The sequence below is a fragment of the Morone saxatilis genome, unplaced genomic scaffold, assembly GCF_004916995.1.
Source record: "Morone saxatilis isolate NCDOM2014 unplaced genomic scaffold, NCSU_SB_2.0 Contig12, whole genome shotgun sequence".
NCBI lineage: Eukaryota > Metazoa > Chordata > Actinopteri > Moronidae > Morone > Morone saxatilis.
The window spans coordinates 22762551-22779238 of NW_023339674.1; the positions used below are offsets into that span (position 1 = coordinate 22762551).

The 16688-nt window shown below is 44.4% G+C and overlaps 2 protein-coding genes across 11 annotated transcripts in view; one reads left to right on the plus strand and one right to left on the minus strand.

Moving 5' to 3' along the window:
- Positions 1-4911: 4911 nt before the first annotated feature.
- Positions 4912-11369, plus strand: zbtb11 (zinc finger and BTB domain containing 11). The gene is made up of 10 exons (XM_035652868.1): positions 4912-5224; positions 6152-6402; positions 6511-6742; positions 6823-7835; positions 7936-8262; positions 8349-8763; positions 9675-9792; positions 9885-10043; positions 10129-10304; positions 10398-11369. Exons 1-10 carry the CDS (start codon positions 4912-4914, stop codon positions 10937-10939), a joined length of 3546 nt encoding a protein of 1181 aa, XP_035508761.1. The 3' UTR covers positions 10940-11369.
- Positions 11370-11764: 395 nt separating this feature from the next.
- tp63 (tumor protein p63) overlaps positions 11765-16688 on the minus strand; it is a 32241-nt gene continuing 27317 nt past the window's right edge. For 4 of the 10 annotated variants that reach the window (XM_035652872.1, XM_035652871.1, XM_035652876.1 and 1 more), the window contains 4 exons: positions 14843-14988; positions 14318-14465; positions 13357-13450; positions 11765-13258 (listed from right to left, as the gene is read on the minus strand). In XM_035652872.1, the coding sequence (XP_035508765.1) occupies positions 12962-13258; positions 13357-13450; positions 14318-14465; positions 14843-14988 (685 nt within the window). In that variant the 3' untranslated portion in view covers positions 11765-12961. Of the gene's footprint in view, positions 13259-13356; positions 13451-14317; positions 14484-14842; positions 14989-15211; positions 16139-16688 lie in introns of those variants that run through there. The other 6 variants (XM_035652870.1, XM_035652869.1, XM_035652874.1 and 3 more) reach the window with 3 other exon arrangements.

The window sequence follows — 16688 nt, forward strand, 5'->3', positions numbered from 1 at the left end:
TATGGGCACTGATCAGTACTATTTCTCTGCACTACGATGCCAGAGGCTATGTTTACTCATTTCAAGGTTAAAGGATAGGGAGAGCATTAGTGTGAATCATTTTGGCTGACATGTGTTTGTGCGTCACGTGAGGTGCACTATACATGACAGATGTTGTTACAACATATCCACTCTGGATGGGTGCATCTTTGATCAAATCGTGAAACAAGCAGTAGTAGTGTGTCAGTAGTGGTTTTTTAGGGAGAATTTCCCTCAGTCATTTACTATAAATTGAGAGAGAGGGCAGCCCATAAATGCATATAGATTATGTGGCAGCTATGAAAACAAATGCATCCAGAATTTAAAAAAATAAACAACCTTCCAGGGCTGGATGGGAAATCAAACATTTCCATTTAAGAAAAATGTATCTCGTCAAGAGGTAGCTTTCAGACAAAACACTGATTCCAGCTGGATCACAGAACCTTAGTAGGACTGTATAACGCCAACGGCACAGATAAAGATCAGTAAGGAGAATGGGTGTGCATACTTAATACATACACATAATAGAGGTGCATACAGAGAAAAATGTTGCCTAAATCCGTGTAGCCTACAAGTGAAGCTGATTCCTCACTTTTCATTTCCAAAAATGTCAAATTATTCCTTTAAGCTTTCAGCTTTAATTATAGCTGAACTCTGAGTGCCTTGGATTTCCCTCCTCTTTGCATATGCAGCTTTCAGTGCTGAGAGTGTGTTGTTTTTTACCTGTCATGAAACATACACCAGCCTTCCTGTTTTGAGTCATGAATGCGTTTGTCTCTGTAGCAGAAAACCTGCATGAAACCTAACAGGACCTCTTGAGAGGAGGAAATGAACAGTGGAGCAAATACCTCACGAGGAGGAAGTTGATGTGCAGAGCAGCTATCAAGCTGAGCGGTGACACTCGATTAAACAGAGAAACTAAACAGAGGTGTCTTTGTTGAAACGAAGTTTGAATGCTACTCACAGATGATATTTAACATTCAGTAACCTGTGATGTGGTATTAAGCCTCAACTGATGGCTGGATGGAGCAAACAAATGTCCTCTGACACAGAAACACACTGACAGGATGCAAATAAACTCTTTCCCAGCGTTCATATAAACACTCAGCGACACATGTTGAACTTCCTGCCAACAGCAACTGAGAATAAACATATTAAATCTCTGCCTCATAGGAGTGGGAACCAAATACATCAAACCAACTCTGTATGGGAAGTTAAACAAGATGGAAATGACAAAAGACCTGAAATAATCTAACAGTCCAACACATGTGTTTTTTGTCTTTTTATGCGCAATGAAGAGGCAGCTGTGGCAGAGTAACAAGGGAGTTACAGGTTCACTCCTTTTGTGTGCCGTGAGTCAGGGATTTGTGTTCCAGCAAGGCTGATTCTGAAGCCGCTAAATAGAGCAGCAACAGACACTGGCTGAGTTGAAATGTGTGGGACACACAGAGACAGTAGACAGTGTATCTGTATGATTGTACTACAGTGGATATTTCCACATTTTCCAGAGCTATGACAATATTTTGTTTCATTACACGGTACCAGTAAAATCATTTATCCCCAAAAGTCCCTGCCAGGGCAGCAGTAACACATGCATCGCTTCATTTTGAGCTGTAACTTTAATTCTCTTGGTTCAGTCAGTGTAAGCTCTGAATGCTGGAATGCAGTGGTGAAAACACATTACTGACCAGGGTTTGATGTCAGGTTTGGTATGTGACACATGGATGAGCAACAAATGATGTGTCGCCCCTCCCCTCCGGCTCAGAGTAATTCAGAAATAACGGAGCAGCAGAACATAGCGATTTAAGGATCATGTTTGACGTACAGACACTTTTACAAGGGTTGTAGTGCCACACTAAGGCCAGTCGGTGCAATACTGAGGATGCTAGAACAGAGGATTGAAATGCAGTGCTTCTTTCAGTTCATCTCTGGTATCTGTATGTGATTAAGAGATGGAAGGACACGGGATGATTCACACTCACTTCCTTGATTTTATTGTGAGGGATAAAAACGCTACTTGAAACTGACATTGAAGGTTTCTGAGCTGCCTGAAAGGCCTGTTTTCTCAAAGCTTAAATAGATTTATGGTACCAAAAAAGGGTCTCACTGGTTCCAGCTCCTATCGTTTTAACACTGTTTTTCCTGTTCTTTATCATTATAGCCTGAATATCTTTGGGATTGTAGTCCAGAGGATTGATAATACAAGCATATTGAGGAGGTCACCTTGGGCTCTGAGACCTTGTGATGAGCAATTAGTTTTAGCCGTGCTACCCATGCTAGCAGTGTGGCTGCAGGGATGGCAATGTAGGTCGGTCCACCGCTTTGGTCTAGACTGAATTCCCCAAAAAATGCATCGTGTTGACTTTGGTACATAACCATTTAACATCATTTACATTTTTTCCAGTGCTGTGGTTTGTGACCTAATACCTGCAAAACTATTCCCATCAGCCTCAGCTGTTCTTTGTATTTAGTGGTTATTAGTAAGTAAGTGATAACATGCTAAACCAAGATAGTGAACACGTTAAAAATCTGCATGTCGTTGTGAGAATGTTGGCATGTTGGTGTTGTTCTTACTGACTCTTACAGTAAAAGATTAATCACTTGTTTTAAAATGTGTTTGACAGATTAATGCAAACAATCATTTGTTGCACTCCTAGTACCCTGTGTGGTTCCAAAGGGAGCCTTATAGGGGCTTCATTCACAATACGTCAGTAATGGGCAGATTTAATAACAATGAAGACAGGCACTTACGTTGGTACTCGCCCTACAGACAAGATGGTGGATGGACCGTCTTTTAAAGAGGCTGGTTTCATGCCCGTGTACTGGAAAGGCCCTACTACCCACAGTGGTATCATTCTCTTTATGTCTCTGTTCTCTGAAGCTGAAACCAAAAAGAGAACAGACCCTGTATGCCATACCATGTATGGAAACTGTAAACTGTGATTTGTTTTTGAACCCGTAACAACTCTTATCTTGTTTCTCACAAATGTCAGATAGCTGGCTCATCTAAAGATACCAGGTGATAAGTGAGCTCCCATAACTGAAGAAAAAATGTGGAATCAGTTGTGTACAGTAGACACAGATATTTATCTCCACCACTGAGAGGGTTAGCTTATTGACACTTCTGTCAAGCTGATTAAGTAAAACTAGGTCTGATCTCCTCAATGCCAAATGTTAAAGTTCACAAGCTGTTTTATGTGTTTCTGAGGACATAAGAGAATGTGTGACCTTTAACATTGCCTGTATGGAGTAACCTGCTTTCATACTGACAAATGCCACAAAAAACACTTTCATACAGGAAATGAATCAAAAACTCCTCTCACTTTTTTGAAAAAGATGAAGAGAATAGTGGAGTACAAATAAAGCCAACTTTATATAATAAGGCACATTTTAACAAATTTTGTGTGGACTGGAAAGTTAATGTAGATGATTGATTTTTAGACACAACGCTGACAGTTAAGGAAAACCGGGCAGAGAGAGGTAAACTGTTCCACAGCTGGGGACAACAATGGAAAATGTTCCATCATCCTTGGATTTGAACTTGGACAGTGAAAAGGAGAGTGGGAGTAAAGGACTTCAGGGTCCAGGTGGTGGAGTGAGGGCTGAGAAGGTCAGAAATGTAAACTGCTGCCCTAAAACTTTGAACAGACGTGAGCCTGCCTTTGTCTCAGAGGACTCACTACGTGACGGCCTTTTCACTCTCACACCAAAATGACTCTGCCTGCTACCACACTGAATATTTTTGGTGTTTATCTAAGCTTTGTGCATCTGTTTTTATTTGTTTTTCCAAGGCATTTATAGAGATGTCCTGGGTGACGCACCTTTATATTAAAAACTGCCCCTAATTTCTTATATTTGTACATTATTGATAGGATGCTTAAGCCACTGAAAGACTAATCTGAACTGGAATCAGTCTCGAAAAAGGAACCATGTATGTAAGTTACAGCTGCATGCATACGTGTACTCATACACTGTCACAGCACAAGAATAGTCATAGCCAACAGTCCCAAAGGGTGAAATAAAGGACTACTTCAGTGGTACAGTATGATAAACTATATTTATTAACTATATTTCATATACATACATACACACATCTAAATGATATAGTAAAAACATCATATTGTGATCATTTGGACAGATATTGCAATTGCAGTATGATCCATGATTAGTGTGGGGAGGATCATTTTTGTATTACAAATTTGATTTTCATTCAATTAAAATATTCAAATCATGATTATGTTACATTTGTAGGGGTTTGTATTAAATAAACCTGTTTTTTTAAAGCTAGAGAACAAGATTTGTAGACCAGGGCCCCTGTTCAGAACTACAGTACTTCATTATAATGCTGTTCGTCACACATTTCACCTTTATCAAAGATATTGCACTTGGCCATTTTATATCGATAACATTTCAATGAATTGTGCAGCCCTAATACACACACTTTAATACACACTTTTAATACAGGCACCATATTTACAAATGAGAAACATTACTGATCGAATAATGATTCTTAAATTAATAAATACATGAAAATGAAAAACTGAAAACTAATCAAAGTGAAGTGATCCTGGGGCTGTTGCCTCTCTTTGGATTAGTTTGCACATTGCGCCCTCTTGTGGTGGATAATGCTCACGACGCGCTTCCGCTTTTGCCTACGCAAGTTCCGGTTGTGCAGCAGCCATTTTGTCTGTTCGGGCAAGTCTACCCTGACGGTTACGAACTGCAGTTCCACCTTAGGAAACAATTTGAAATGTTGTTGTGGCACCTCTATTTCGTGTTATCTACAATCTGAGCTCTGTATAAAATTTATAGCACAATTTTACAAGCCGAAGAGGGCCCTCCTCTTCGAGATAAAGCCAAAATCCAGCGTGGAAAGCGCGGGTCAGCTGAGACATGTCGTGTGAAGAAAGCTACTTGGCCATCATACGCTATCTGACTGATGAACGGGAGCCATATGCGCCGGGGACGCCTGGCAATACCAAGAGAAAAATCCGTAAAGCGGCCACCTGCTACGTTGTACGGAACGGGACTTTGTTTTATCAGCGTCGACTGAAGGGCCAGAATGACTTCACGGAGCTGGAGGTGGTGCTGCAGGACGACCGGAGGAAGGAACTTATCAACGAGGCGCACATTATTGCCGAAGGAGGGGAGCACCTCAACCAGCAACTCACCTGGGAGTCCATCTCTCAGAAGTACTGGTGGAGAGGTAGGTTACCGGAGCCCGGTCCCGGCAGCTGGCTGTTCATTGGCACTGTGCGGTGATTCAACCAGCCGGGGAACCCGCGTAAACACGAGCCTGTAACAAATATAAATACGCCACCCGTCACAGCCGGCTGCTCTCTGTCTCCATCTGCTGGTTCTTTAAAGGGCTGCAGCCTCGTTAATACTCGGTCCTTATTAATGCCCACGGTTTAAACAGTGGTTCCCAACCGGGGGGAACTTCATTCCTGTGAGGAAAACTAAATGACTTAGAAGTTAAAAATGTCGTTAAAACAACTGTAATATTTACAGGAAACAATCTGCTTAAAATTCATCATATCGCTCGTTCGTACACAGACTTCCTGCAGTTACTGTGTTCACTGTTTGGGCTCATTGTACAGTGTATCAGTTGTTCCCTAGTGTTATTGATATGCATTGAATGTAATCTGAAATATCCGTAACGTCACATAGTCAGGGGCCATCAGTAGGGCTGCACAATTATCTAAATATTATCGAAATGGCAACATGACCAAGTGCAATATGCAAATCGCAAGAGCTGTAATGCTTCGATAAAAGGTCAAATGTGTGATAAAATAGCATTATAAATATAATAAATAATATATAGAAGTACTGTAGTGCTACAGAGGGGCCCTGGTGTACAAATATTGTTTTCCAGATTTAAGAAAACATGTTTGTTTGATACAAACCCCCAAAAATCACATCATTATGATTTTATGTTGCCAAATGTCAGTGAATTTGCACAAATCTGATTGCACGTGAATGCACCACTCAGACGTGTGAGTCATTTCTATACACAGTTTTTACTTGAGGCGATTATTTAAGCAAAAACATCTGGATATTGAAAATGAATGTTAGTTCCAGCCTCTGTGTTAATTGGAGTCGTTGAAAATGATGGTGTCCTGTGTTTTGGCAGGTATCCTGAAGAATGTGAAAGACCACATCAGAGAGTGTGCTCAGTGTCAGAGCAGGCGCAGTGCCGATGACGGCTCGGGACCTCGACTGTTCTCCCGGCCGGGCAGACGCAGAGCGGCTGTCAACCTGAACGATGAGGAGGATGAGGAAGAGGAGGAAGAAGGGGCGGATGATCATTTATTCCTCACCGACTCGTCTTGTCAGCTGAGGTCCAAGTTGGCAAAGACGATGGCCAAGCACGAACTGGTGTTTGTACGTATCACACTTTGCTGTTTCAGTCACAGAGATGTGATATTGTTTACTCTACAACTGAGTCTCTGTTGTTGTTGTTGTTGTGTATTGTGCGTTCGCTCTTTCCAGGTGGACAGCAAGGGTGAGGTCAATCAGTTCCTGCCTAAACACAGTCAGACGATGTTGGACAAACTCAACCAACAGCGCCTCAGCAATCAGTTCTGCGACATCACGCTGCTGATCGAGGGAGAGGAGTACCGTGCGCACAAAGCTGTGCTGGCAGCGTGCAGCGAATACTTCCACGAGCTCTTTTTTGAGAAGGGGGCTGCCTCCACACATGAAGCTGTGGTGGACCTCTCTGGTGAGACTTTGTGCTGTTCTCTGTGTCTGAATGTTTGGCGTAGCTGCTCAGTTTCAACCCTCAACCTTCTCTCTCTCCAGGTTTCACCAAACCCAGCTTCCTCCCGCTGCTGGATTTTGCGTACACGTCCCTGCTCACGTTTAATTTCTGCATAATGGCAGATATCGCCAACCTAGCCCGACATCTGCTGATGACCGAGGTGCTGCAGATATGCGAGTCGGTGCACAAGCAGGTGGAGGAGCAGAAGCTGACGGTGTACCAAAAAGGAGACGTGCACACCGTGTTGTCGAGCCAACCGGCTCCTCAGGAAGGCTTGAAAGACGACTCTGGGTCTTACATGGTCACCATAGAGAGCGATGGCAGGGCGGTGGTCACCCACAGCGGGGTTGCTGTTACAGGCGAGACGTTAGCTTTTGTTGCTCCTCCTGAAGAGGCCTACCTCCAGCAGCCCATGACAGTTGTCGCTGAAGCTGTAGAGGGAGGCAAAGAGCATCATGGGGAAGCTGCGCCGAGCGAAACAGTGACTCTGATCACTCACAGCGGACAGGCCGAGCCGGGAGAGACTGTCACTCTTATTTCACACATTGCAGAGGGGATGGAGGAGGAGACGATGACTGTGGTCACCCACAGTGGACAGGCTGGAGCCAGCGAGTCCCTCGCCGTAGTGTCGGCCTGCCTGGCGATGGAGCAGCCGCAGCCCGCTGAAGCAGGAGGCTTTGTCATAAATGTGGACCCAGACAAAGGGAGCCCCTCGGAGGTTGCCAAACTGGCGTCTGCAACCGCCCCCGAAGCTGCACCGCCACCTCAGGAGAAAGCAGAATCAGCGCCTGCACCCCAGAAACGTAAACGAGGGCGTCCAGCCAAGGTGAAGAAGGAGGTGGAGGTAGAGGAGTTTGTGCCGCTGGAGGAGGAGGACCCCTCTGCTGATGAAAGCCACGGAGACAAGCAGGAGACGGCGTCAGATGACCCCAACAAAAGACGACTCAGGCAGCGCTCTATAGCTGAGGGCGGTTATGCACGTTTACATATGGGGCTGGAGGAGGAAGAGGAGGGGAAGAAAGGTTCGACCTCGCCACGGGCCACCACCCCTAAGGTACAGTTACATTTCAATCAAGCGATGTATGTAAATGATTTTATTTTCTATGACGTGTTTTGTTAAGAGCGACAGACATCGAACGTGGTTGTGTTTGCAGGTGGGTCCGAGGCCAGGTAAAAGAGGAAGACCACCAAAGCAGCCAGTGGAGGTTCAGGGGGAAGTACAGTCTGTGACGGAGTCGGGGTCGGGGGCAGATCCAGAGGGCATTGCAGTGGAGAGCGTGCCGATAGAAGAGCCCAGCACAGACGAGGCTGGGATGAAGGTGGCAAAGCCAGAGACCGCAAGCAAGCAGGATCAAACGCCGACGGAGAGCGCGGTGGATGGAGAGCACACGTGCTCCGAGTGCGGCATGTCCTTCCCGAGACGCTACTCTCTCATTATGCACACGCTAAAACACGAGAAAGCGCGTGGATACAAGTGCAGCGTGAGTATTGGCGTTGATTAGCATGTCACGTTTAATTGCTCATGCTGTGAGAACGTGCCGACCGTGCTGTTTCTGTGTCCCTGTAGCTGTGTAGCAAAGAGTTCCAGTACGCCGCCTCACTTCGCGCCCACCTGGCCCGACACAAGCAGCAGAGCAGCCAGCGAGCGCCCGTCACCAAACCCTCTGCCGAACAGAGCTCCGAGAGCAAGGTGGACAGCGATCTGGAGGACAAGACGTTATCGCCACACACCAAACGGGAATTTGTGTGCGACATCTGCGGGAAGACCCTACCGAAGCTCTACTCACTGCGGATCCACATGCTGAACCACACGGGCGTGCGGCCTCACTCCTGCAAGGTCTGCGGCAAGACGTTCGCCCACAAACACAGCCTGAAGATGCACAGAGCGCTGCACGACGTCACCAAACAGTTCCAGTGCGAATTCTGTAAGAAGTCTTTTGTGAGCAAGCGGAGCATGGAGGAGCACACCAGCGTCCACACAGGTCAGCGTGCCTCCAGTTCAGTGTCCTTAAAGGGTCCCATCACACAAACCAAATGTGCTCTCATGGAATGTCTCATGGTTTTGGTTTCATTTGTGCAGGGTTTGAGGTTTCTGTCTCTGCCACTCCAAGAAATGTGAGAGAGACAGACATCTTAAAACCCATGTGGATACATTTCAAAGTGATGCGCAGCAGGACAGCGCTAACCAGAAGTGAGGGGATGTTTTTTTGGATGGGCAAGCTGACCCTTTTTCACCATGATATCCCTTAAAGGTTATATATATATATATACTAAATTCAGACACTAGACACTAGCACCAGCATCTCGGACCAAAACAAGGGATTCCATAGACAAAACCTTTTTACCTCGCAGATAGTCTTAAAACACACTTCAAACTGGACAGAAACAAATAAAACTTGGTTAGATGTGACAATATTTGTGAAAAGCGCTGCAGTAGTGATGGCAACGTAAACAAATCCTTAGGAACAAATCTGCCCGTCAAAGTACGTCCACTTAAATTTCTTGTTTAGTCACTGATAGACTCCGGTTGTTATTCTAAGTGTCATTGCGGACTACTGTGACCTCATTATATCGCTCGCCATACTCGTATCATCGTAACGTCATAACTTTATACAACGGGGACAGAAACAAGATAAAACTCACCTAGTCTTTCTACTGTTCCGCTGTTGCTCGTAATAAATCCTTAATTCACAGACGTAGGTGAGAAGAACAGAAGTTTCAGATTCTGTGTTCAGTTGTACACTGAGGGACTGACCACATTTGTAAACAAACCACAGAGAGGCTGCAGTAACAACATCATTTTCTGCTCACCATGACTCCACTATTTCTTTACACAGTAAATGGTTGTTAGCTTCTATATTAATGTTTATATCTCATATAACCTTTTCAACAGGTGAATCAAAGTATCTATGCAACACGTGTGGAGCAACTTTCCATCGAGCCTCAGCTTTGAGCAAACACCTGAAGAAGCACCAACCCAAACCCGACGTCCGTCCATTTGCCTGCACTCAGTGAGTAACTGTTCCTCTCTCTCACTGATGTCACATGACTCGAGGCATACAGTGGGATGATGGTTAAATGTTTTTTCTCATGTTACCTGCAGCTGCGATAAGAGGTTCTATGAAGCCAAAGATCTCCAGCAGCACATGAACAAGCACATGGGCCTGAAGCCGTTCCAGTGCCAGGTGTGTGGGAAATGCTACAGCTGGAAGAAGGACTGGTACTCCCACGTCAAGTCCCACAGCGTGGCGGAGCCCTTTAAGTGAGTGCTTTTGTGAACACGCCACCCAGAAGTGTGTCTGGCTACTGGGAGTCTGCATGTTGATCACGTTAATGTGTCTCCTCAGGTGTAATGTGTGTGGGAAGGAGTTCTTTGAGAAGGCTCTGTTCAGGAGGCACGTGAAGAAAGCCACGCACGGGAAGAAGGGCCGAGTAAAGCAGAACCTGGAGAGGGAGTGTGAGCAGTGTGGGAGAAAGTTCACTCAGCTGCGGGAGTACAGACGCCACGTCAACAACCACCAGGGTGAGACTCCTAACAGGACAGGAAGAGACAATCCCGTCTTTGTGGAAGCTCGTTTTCATTATGTGTGTTTCTCCCTTCCTCCCTCTCTCCTAGGAGTGAAGCCATTTGAGTGTCTGACTTGTGGCGTCGCCTGGGCCGACGCCAGGTCTCTCAAGCGCCACGTCCGCACGCACACAGGAGAGCGACCGTACGTATGCCCCATGTGCCAGGAGGCCCACATCGACGCACGCACCCTCCGCAAACACATGGCCAAGTACCACGGGGACAACCTGCCCGGGAAGATCATGCTGGAGAAAGACACCCTCCAGTTCCACAACCAGGGCACCCAGGTGGAGCACGCCGTCAGCATCCTGGCGTCCGAGCTGCCCCCCGAGCTCCGGCCGGCGCAGCAGCAGCCCTCGGAGGAGATCGAGACGGTGCTGATCACGGAGGAGACGGTGGAGGCCGTGGAGGCGGTGCAGGCCGTGGAGGCTGCGGGCGACGGCTCGGTGGCGACGCTCTCAGATCAGGGCATCATGCAGGTCGTGAACTACGTCCTGGCCCAGCAGGCACTCACAGAGGCCAAGCTCGAGGAAGCGCCCGAGGTGATTCAGACCATGGAGGTGGAGGTCGCTCACGTGGCCGAGGTGGAGTAACTCTGCGGCAGACGCCGGGATTCCCACACAGACTGATCACACTGATTCTCACAGTCTGTATAAAATGTAACAGAATGTAAAAAGATGACTATTTTTTTTGAAAATGTAAATATCGTAAGTGAACCGTGAGTATTGTCTGTTCAGATCTGTGTTGGACAAGTTGTGACATTTCTATGTTCTATGTAAATAGCTAGATATACAGTAACAAGATTGAGTTACACATCTATGAAATTTGGCACTCAGGAGAAATAAAGGTAGGAATTAAGACGCTTGCTTTGGCTAAATGTATTTTACCCCGTCATCTCTCCATCTTATTGCTTATGGTGCTGACAGAGAAAAGCTGAGACTTTACTGTTGCAGAGTTCTCTACTCCCCCTAGTGTCGGCTTGAAGGATGAGCAAATAAAAAAATGTCTACCTTTTGTTGGTCATTTCAGCGTCAGTGTCAGTTACATTCTTCTCCACTCAGCTGCCTTACAACAGTGCTCTCAGTCTTTTTGTTGTCAAGGACCCTCAGACTGATACATGTAAGGCCTCAGACCTGAATTTGATTAGATGTAGTCCCAGGGATCCAGCTGGTAAGATTTAGTTATTCCATAACTGTCTATATCAGCAGCACAAAGTTGACATTTAGATGACTTCAATATGGAATGTAATACTAAAAATGTATATTTATCGATATTGATTCCACCCTCAGAGTCAGTGATATTCATTTAATTGAACAGAATTGTGGCTGGTGGTTTAACCTGCTTGACAGTGTTAAACTGTAAAAATAAATTCATATTTAAATGAAGCTGTAGATAAAATAATTTGACACAAAGGAGTATTAACATGCAATACAGCAAGTATGGATATTTATTTCAGATTTATATCAAAATACCCTCAGTATATTGCAACATATTTACAATACATTGTACAAAAATATGAAACTGCAGATGGTGTCTGCTTTCGAACAGTTCTGGCTACTTGAAACAAGTTTGAAAAGGGTCTATGGGGTAGTGTAGGTACACACATACTGTTTGCACGCCTTTGAATTAATACAAACATTGTTCTTACTGGTAAAGCTACCAGGCAATATTCACATCAGTATGCTTTGTTCTTTAGGGAGACTTTCAAAAACAGAACTATACAAATTTATATACATTTATATCATAGGTTCTGGCCAGTTGTCAAATGAAATAAACCTCTACCAAAACATATTTCATGAGTAAAAAAAATACTTGTGCTAAGCATCCAGCAAGAGCAAAAGTCTGCTCTTAAAATGCAATCAACTACTTTTGCACAGCAGTAAAACAAGAGCAACAAACACAGAAGGACATCAGTCATAGTATTTTACTGTAAAACACTGGGTCAAGAACATTAGGCCTATATATGGCTACATCAAATGAATGACCATTTGTCACTTAAACACACATACTTCACAACCTGACACAAAAAGATGATGCATTGGTCTCACAACAGACATAAAACAGTAAAATATAGAAAGTACAGCAGAAAAACAAACTGCCCATCAATTGACATAATACTTCTGACAGGAAATGTTTGAAATGTATACAATCAATGCTGACTTCTGCCACAAATGAACACCAGTGTACCTGACTAACTTGTACAACCATAATGGTGAAAACTTAGAAGTCTATTAAAAATTAAAATACACTTTTGCTATGGCCCATAGCAGAAATATAAGCCCTACTAAGAAGCCCTCTAATGCAAGTTTTGTTTCCAGTCATGCTTTTACATGGGAATGAATCATGAACACTTATTAACTCAAAGCAATCTTGAAATCCTCAGCATTTCTTAAGTGCTCTCAAGAAATTAGAACATAATAAAATGCACCCTTGATCAACACCATTTATTTCTCCTCTGCAACGACAACCAGAACAATAATGAAAATAAGTGCATTTCTATTTGAATATGTATTTTGTTCTCAGCAGTATTTGCACTAATACCACCTTTTCAAATGAAATGTTCCAACAGCAGGCGTGAAATGAGAAATGGGAACATCGAGAAGAGGACAGATGTCTTACTCTCCCTCCTCCTTGATGCGCTGCTGTTTGTTGCGGCGAGAATCCAGGTCAAAAGAGAAGTCAGACCACTCGTCGCGCGGCGGGAAGGAGATGGTCTGGCGCAGGGTGAAGCGTACGGCGTCGATGACGCGCTCGCCTCGGGCCTCGGAGGAGCCCACACTGACGGTGGAGGCCCCGCTGGTGGTGCGCACTATGTGGGGAGGTGGGGAAAAATCCATGGCCTGTCGGTGCTCCATGATGCCCTTCCAGATGATGTGCTGGAACTCTGCGGGGATCTTCAGCCTGGACAGGTCCTAATGGTCATTACACAGGGGAGCGTTAGTATTCGCAGGGGAGGCCACTCTTCTCTCTAACCCATCATATGACTCGTGTTGGATAGGCAAGGGCTCACCTCCATGTTATAGTTCTCAATCTGGTAGATGTTGCTTAGGCCCTGTGCTGTGAAGTAGTCCAAGCAGCCTGCGCAGCCCAGCCGTATAAGGAAGCTGTGGGAGGAAGAGAGGAGGAGGTTCAAACTGATGTTCACTGACTCAGTGTTCATATAGTTCATGTATCAATCTATCACTCTACTCAAGACTTTGTAAGACCTGCTTTTATACTGATCAGAATATCTCTATGTTTAGCATATTAAGCACAATGTGATTAGAGTTAATACACTTATTTAAAGTTAGTTTTGTGGAGGCAAAAATATTTAAGGCAAATATAAATAAAATACATGTAAAACAATATGTTTTATAACAATTTAAGGCCTGGATGGCTGCTAAATTCATCTAATTCTTCTGGCATATTGGCAGCATAAAAATGTTCTGTACATTTAGAGACAGAAAGGTAAAAAGTTTGCACAATGTTATGCCCTCTTTTTGTCTATTTTATTAACTGTACAACATTTGATAAATCAGATCTTCATCAGGCACAAAAAAGCAGGAGCAAACATTACGTACTTATTATTTATCTGATCCATTTAGAATTTGGTTTAAAACTATAATTTAGTTTTACTTCTTATAATTTATGACCTTTTTGTTTTATTTTATAGTCCTTCACACATCTTTTTATTTTTAATATAATGTGATGTTTGTTTGTGCTGTTTTGTGCCTGATGAAGATCTGACAGATGGAAACGTTGATGGAAACGCATCGTGGGAGCAAGTAACAGTGTGTGGATTCTACGTCTTGCCTCAGTGTCCCCTGCTGCTGAGGAGGTCATTTATATTTTATTGCACTATATATTTATTGGTTTTCTGCCTAGTGAACCGTGTTGTTTTTAAAGTGCTATATAAAGTTTTTACGAATTTCAAACTGAACTCAGGGAGAAGAAAAAATGTAGATGTGTCCCGCTGTGGATTTGTGAGGTACCTGGAGATGCTGCTGTCCATTGGGTATGGAGGAGGGGGAGTACAGTGGGAGGAAGGCACCATGGGTAGCTGTGGCTGCAGTGCGTGTGTGGGGCTCAGTGAACTCATGTCAGCGTTCATGGGGATGTGAGTGCCCATCATAGGAGACACTGCAGAGACAAAAGGAGCTACTGTGAGCTTTATCTTACTGCTCTGGGATTTAGAGATTACGTAACGTCAACTGAAACACATGGGGGTGGGAGGGGAGGGGGGCATGCAGAGGTTACTCTTAACATGACACATAATGCATCATAACAGGTCCTGCGGGAGAGTCTCACAGGGATCACATTCTTTTGGAGTAGGAAGCTTTCTGTCGGGAGGTGGGGGGGAGGCTGGGGTCTGAGAGGTGTTCAGGTCCCCTCCTGCCTGCCCCGACATGCTGCTTTTATAAGTATACAATAAGCCCAGGAGGGACGGGGCGACTGGTGGAGAGGGGGGGAGACACGGACTGAGATAGACAGGATGAGAAACAAAGGGGCACACTTACTGTCAGTCAGGCCTCCAGACATGCTGGATGGGGTGAGTGTGTTACGCTGCTGGGGGTTCATGAGCTGGCTGACAGAGGGCAGCTTGTTGACTTTTCCGTGAGTTGGGGAGCAGGAGCCGTAGGAGGGCTGAGACGGCATTGAAGTCCTGGGGCGGGAGAGAGGAGGTTACCATCAGCGCTCAGCAGCACTCAGACTTAATGACAAAGGCCTGGTCACTATTGTCCTTTAATGGAAACAATAATAACTATTCTGACCACAGACTATTACAGTAATTAAACTAAAGTTTGGGGCACAAAGAGAGAGAGGTGTCCTCTGCATACTGACCACATGTTTTAATGGTGGAATAGCAGAGCAGTAAAAGGACAGAGTTCAAGCAACAAAAAAAAGCCATTTATTATGTTCCAACAGACAAAAGTGCAGCAGCCACAAAAATACGATCTGTTTCAAACAGAATGGTCACAGAGGCAAATCTGCTCCGTACATCCCAGAGTGCACATCTGCAGTTCAAAACAAACACACAAACTGTCCTGCAGTGACTTTAGAAAACATGACCAGCATTAGCAAAACGTTATCTCAATAATAATAAAAGTCTCTTTCCCCCAGAAAACCCCACAAGGTAGATTTTGTGAGTCCAGCTCTCATGACGATGCAAAGGCACAAACACATTCACTTCTCTGTAGGTCAAGTAAGATAGAAAAACAGACATTTAAGCTTGGTTCCTGTCCAACTTCAGCCATCATAAAAGGCTGAATGGGATGAACGTTTCACAGACACTCTATGCAACACATTAATGACACAGAGAGGATGCCATCACAATAGACAACCCCCGCAAAATATCCCTTTTTATAGACAAAAAATAACACATGCAAACCAGTCTTCAAATCATAATGAATTTAAAAGGCCACTTCAGTAGAGCCAGTAGGCAGGAGTGGATAAACAAAAGCTCTGTCCAGCATGTAGAGCCACAGCCTACATGTCACCCTGATACTGCTAATAATGGCTGAAAACAATGAAGAAGAGATAATCCATGATGTTGGAGCAGCAACAGGTGATAAAAACAGGAAGTTTGAGTGTCAAATCCTCAGTGCAGAATCCCAGGAAAAGGCAGAAAGGGAGGAGACCAGAAAAATCAAAGTTGATAAAAAGGAGACAGAGAGGAGGTCCGTGTAACTCAGGAGGAGGAGGAGGAGGAGGAGGAGGAGGAATGTGGAGCAGAGTTTCAGGAGGAGCTGCAGCGCCGCCTCTGCTCTCCTGCAGGTTCCATGAGCTGGCTACCAAGACGGGTTTTTATCAGACTGCAGGGAGGAACCAGAAAGAAGAGAGAGAGCAGAAATAAGGGCTCACTGACAGAGGAGGAGAGAGGAGTGACCCCAGAGAGGCCCAGAGGTTCAGAAAAGTTAAAAAAAGAGAGAACTTCACAAAGTTTGTGTGACAGACAACATTCTGCACTACTGACACTGTCCAGAAGATGGCACTCTACAAACACAGATAACAGCATCTCAGTGCTCATGTGTTATTTCACAATTACACAGTGAAGGAAAGAAAAAGGCCTGGAAACATTTGCTGCTGACAGAACCTTTTATTTCAAAGGCTGCGAGAGGAACAATGTAGGAGTGGTAAATTACACAAGAGAGAAACAAGCTATGAGGATTTTAAGAATTTAAACACAGAAAACTAAGAAAAACATGCACGATAACCAAATTAAGAAGAGCAAATATAAAGAGAAATATTCCCTTCCAATATTCAGACTTAAAATATTATTTAGAATCTAAAGTGTTCAATAAATCCACTAAAACCTGAATTTCATTTAGATTTTTGTTAAATGTCATAATCTCAAATATGGTT